This window comes from Cannabis sativa, chromosome X, assembly GCF_029168945.1.
Source record: "Cannabis sativa cultivar Pink pepper isolate KNU-18-1 chromosome X, ASM2916894v1, whole genome shotgun sequence".
Taxonomy (NCBI): Eukaryota; Viridiplantae; Streptophyta; class Magnoliopsida; order Rosales; family Cannabaceae; genus Cannabis; species Cannabis sativa.
The window spans coordinates 61,580,707-61,584,910 of NC_083610.1; the positions used below are offsets into that span (position 1 = coordinate 61,580,707).

A 4,204-nucleotide genomic window follows, 5' to 3' on the forward strand; every position below is an offset into this window, starting at 1 on the left:
GTGAATGTCACAAAATAGAGACAAATTAGGGAGATTTGTAAAACAACAAATTGAAATTTTAGAAAACTCTCCTAAATCGTCTTCTTCCACTCGTTCTCATTCACCACCATCACCCATACTTCCTGCACTGCCAATGATGGCTCAAGAACAGGAAATCCAACCAAGAACACTACAGGATTATCTACATCCTACGCGTACGACCACACCTTCATGCATAATGTATCCCATGAATATGCTCAACTTCGATTTCAAACCTGGCATGATTCAACTTTTACCAACCTTTCATGGTATGGAAAATGAGAGTCCATATGTGCATATTCAGGCCTTCGAAGAGGTGGTGGCCACATTCAACAACCAAGCTGACATAATTAATTTGGTGAGATTGAAGTTCTTTCCTTTCCTACACATGGAGTGCGCCAAGTCCTACGGACAAGCCACGAACAGCCGGAGTCTACCAATTGAAGGAGGAGGACAGTGTGAAAGCTCAACTTGAAGCTTTAAAAAAACAATTTGAGGCTTTCAAAACTCAAGAAGGTACACCACTCCAGATGGCTGCAAAAGTGGAAAAGCAAGAACGATGCTTCATTTGTGGAGGGACTGATCATGAACCACAAGAGTGCCCTACTCTTAGTATGTTGAGGGGAGGAGATGAGGAACAATGTAATGCCTTAGGGGATTACAAGAAGCCTTATAATGCCTACTCCAACTCATACAATTCGGGTTGGCGTAACCATCCCAATTTCAGTTGGAAGGATACAAGTCAAAATCAAGCATCTGGGAGCCAATGGAAGCCTGATCAATAAAAGAATTCTCTTGAGAATTCCATGAAAATTCTCTCAGAATCCCAATTAGAGTTCAAGACTTATTTCACTCAGGTGATAGAGGAATTGCAGGACATAAAGATTCAAATAACAAAGTTAAATGATTCTTCAGTCATTCAAGAGCGTGGTAAGCTTCCTGCTCAGCCTCAAATCACTCCCAAAGGGCAACATATGGCACAAACCTCCGCTTCTTTAGAGTCTAATCTCAAAGGGTTTAATTCCATTACTACCCGAAGTGGTCAAAGTACGGTATCACCATTACCTAAGACCACTAGTGTACCAATGCCCGCTCTAGATGCTGATGTGCCACAGAACCTTCCAGTAAAGGCGCCCTTTCCTCAAGCTTTGAAATCCATTGGGAAGGTACTGGAAAGTCATAGTGAAATCCTTGACTTTTTAACACAAGTTAAGGTTAACTTGCCATTACTTCATGTAATTAAGCAAGTACCGACTTATGCCAAAGTTATCAAGGATATATGCACTATCAAAAGGAAGAACCATGTCAAGAAAACTGCATTCTTGGCAGAACAAGCTAGTGCGGTGATCGACTACAAGACATCGCTTAAATATAAAGATCCTGGTTATCCCACCATTTCATGTAAAATAGGGGAATAGGAATTTGGCCAAGCCCTCCTCGACTTAGGTGCAAGTGTAAATCTCATGCCTTATTCCATATACTTGCAACTAGGCCTAGGAGAACTTAAGGCCACATCTGTGGTGCTACAACTGACCGATCGATCAGTTAAGAAACCTTGGGGAATAGTTGAAGATGTCTTGATTCAAATTGATAAATTCTATTACCATGTGGATTTTCTCATCTTGGACACTCAATCGGAAGTTAACTTAGAGTCCAAAATTCCCATCATTCTCGGACGACCATTCCTCACAACAGCAAATGCTCTCATCAATTGTAGGAATGGTCTCATGAAAATCTCTTTTGGGAACATGACTCTAGAGGTGAATGTTTTCAACATTGGTAAACAACCACCTGATAATGATGAGTGTTTCCAATCATTTCTGATTGATACACTTATTTTAGAAGAGGTAGAAGCACAATACACTTCCACTCATTTCAATGACCTCTTCGAAATTTCTGAGAGTTTTGAGTCGGGTAATACTAAATTCAACCCTGAAGTCATAAATCAATTACCGACCAAAAGAACCATGTTTTGGAATCCAATCTTTGAGGGACTTCCTCAAGATAGAGAAACACCAAAACCATCCACTGTATAAGCTCCTCAATCAAACTTGGCTCAACTTCCTAAGGAACTTAAGCACGTCTTCTTGGGAGCAAACAACACCTTCCCTGTCATCATATCCTCCACCCTTAATGCAACTCAAGAGCAACAACTTATCAACGTGCTCACAGAGCAAAGAGGAGCGATTGGTTGGACATTAGCTGACATTAAATGGATTATTCCTTTGATTTGCTCCCATCACATTAAATTGGAAGACGAGGCTATACCACGATGAGATCCTCAAAGGAGATTAAACCCACCAATGAAGGAAGTGGTAAAGACAGAAATCTTGAAGCTTCTAGATTACGGGATACTTTATCCTGTTGTCGACAGTAAGGGGGGTAGCCCAACTCAGGTTGTTCCCAAGAAATCGGGAATAACAGTGGTACCAAATGATAAGGGAGAACTCATCCCTACCAAGGTCACAACAGGTTGGCGCATGTGCATTGATTATACAAAATTAAATGTCGCCACCCGTAAAGACCATTTCCCACTCCCATTCATTGATCAAATCTTGGAACGTGTGGCAGGTCATCCTTTCTACAGATTTCTCGATGGTTATTCAGGGTACTACCAAATTGAGATTGCTTTAGAAGATCAGGAAAAGACCACATTCACTTGTCCTTTCGGTACCTATGCCTTTCGACGTATGCCATTTGGCCTGTGTAATGCCCCAGTCACCTTCCAGCGCTGCATGATGAGTATCTTTAGTGATATGATTGAGAATTGTATGAAAGTATATATGGATGATTTGACAGTCTTGGGTGATTCATTTGAATCAAGCCTTCTCAATTTGGAATCCGTGCTTCAACGATGCAAAGAGAAAGGCTTAGTACTCAACTGGGAGAAGTGTCATTTCATGGTGCCATCTGGCATAGTCTTGGGGCATATTGTTGCACAACGAGGATTTGAGGTTGATCAATCCAAGATTGAACTCATATCAAAGCTGCCCGCCCCCAAGACTGTTAAGGATGTTCGGTCCTTTCTTGGGCATGCTGGATTCTATAGGAGGTTCCTCCAGAATTTTTTCGACGATAGCTCGACCCTTGTCAAACCTCCTGGCAAAAGACGTGGTGTTCAACTAGACACCCGAGTGTGAGGAATCCTTCCAAATATTTGTCACTAAACTCACTTTCGCCCCTATCATTCAACCACCGGAGTAGAACTTGCCATTCGAAATCATGTGTGATGCTAGCAATTATGCTATAGGGGCCGTCCTTGGTCAACGAAGGGAAGGGAAGCCCTTTGTCGTATACTATGCATGAAGAACTCTTAATAGTGCTCAAATGAACTATTCTACTACTGAGAAGGATTTGCTTGCCGTAGTATTTGCACTTGACAAGTTTCGTTCCTATCTGATCGGTTCCCCTATCACGGTCTTCACCGACCATTCTGCCCTTAAGTACCTCCTTTCCAAAAAGGATGCTAAGGCACGCTTAATTAGGTGAATCCTTCTATTACAAGAATTTGACTTGACCATTAGGGACAAGAAAGGAGTTGAAATTGTGGTAGCAGACCACCTATCTCGTCTTGAGTTTTCTGATTCCGCTGATGGCCCTGCCATCCGAGATGACTTCCCTGATGAAAATCTCTACGCCATCACTAAGTTACCATGGTACGCTCATATTGTTAATTACTTAGTGACTGGTGAGATTCCTACTTCCTGAAATGCACAGGATAAACGTAAATTTTTGGTCGAGGTCCGTAACTTTTACTGGGATGATCCATATCTTTTCAAGTACTGCCCCGACCAAATTATGAGACGTTGCATTCCAAATGATGAAATTTTTAGTGTCTTGAACTTTTGCCACAACGAAGCATGTGGTGGTAATTTTTCTATGAAAAAGACTGCTGCAAAAATCTTACAATGTGGTCTATACTGGCCCACCTTGTTCAAAGACACTAACAATTTCTGTCAATCTTGTGAAAGGTGCCAAAAACTAGGTGCACTGTCCCGACGACACATGATGCCATTGAACCCAATGCTCGTAATAGAAATATTCGACTGTTGGGGAATTGATTTTATGGGACCATTCCTGCCTTCTTCTAGCTACCTTTACATTCTCCTCGCCATAGACTATGTCTCCAAGTGGGTTGAAGCAGTGCCATGTCGAAATGCAAATAACACAACTGTTGTGAAATTCT

At 41.7% G+C, this 4,204-nt stretch overlaps 1 protein-coding gene across 1 annotated transcript; it reads left to right on the plus strand.

Annotated features, from left to right (window-relative positions):
* Nucleotides 1-824: 824 nt before the first annotated feature.
* On the plus strand, nucleotides 825-2,054 carry LOC115720439 (uncharacterized). The gene is made up of 2 exons (XM_030649591.1): nucleotides 825-1,419; nucleotides 1,510-2,054. Exons 1-2 carry the CDS (start codon nucleotides 825-827, stop codon nucleotides 2,052-2,054), a joined length of 1,140 nt encoding a protein of 379 aa, XP_030505451.1.
* Nucleotides 2,055-4,204: the final 2,150 nt, after the last annotated feature.

Coding starts and splice junctions, on each gene's coding strand:
- LOC115720439 (XM_030649591.1), top strand. CDS start 825: ATGAAAATTCTCTCAGAATCCCAATTAGAGTTCAAGACTTATTTCACT. Junction 1,420..1,509: donor TGGTTATCCCACCATTTCAT/GTAAAATAGGGG, acceptor ACTTGCAACTAG/GCCTAGGAGAACTTAAGGCC.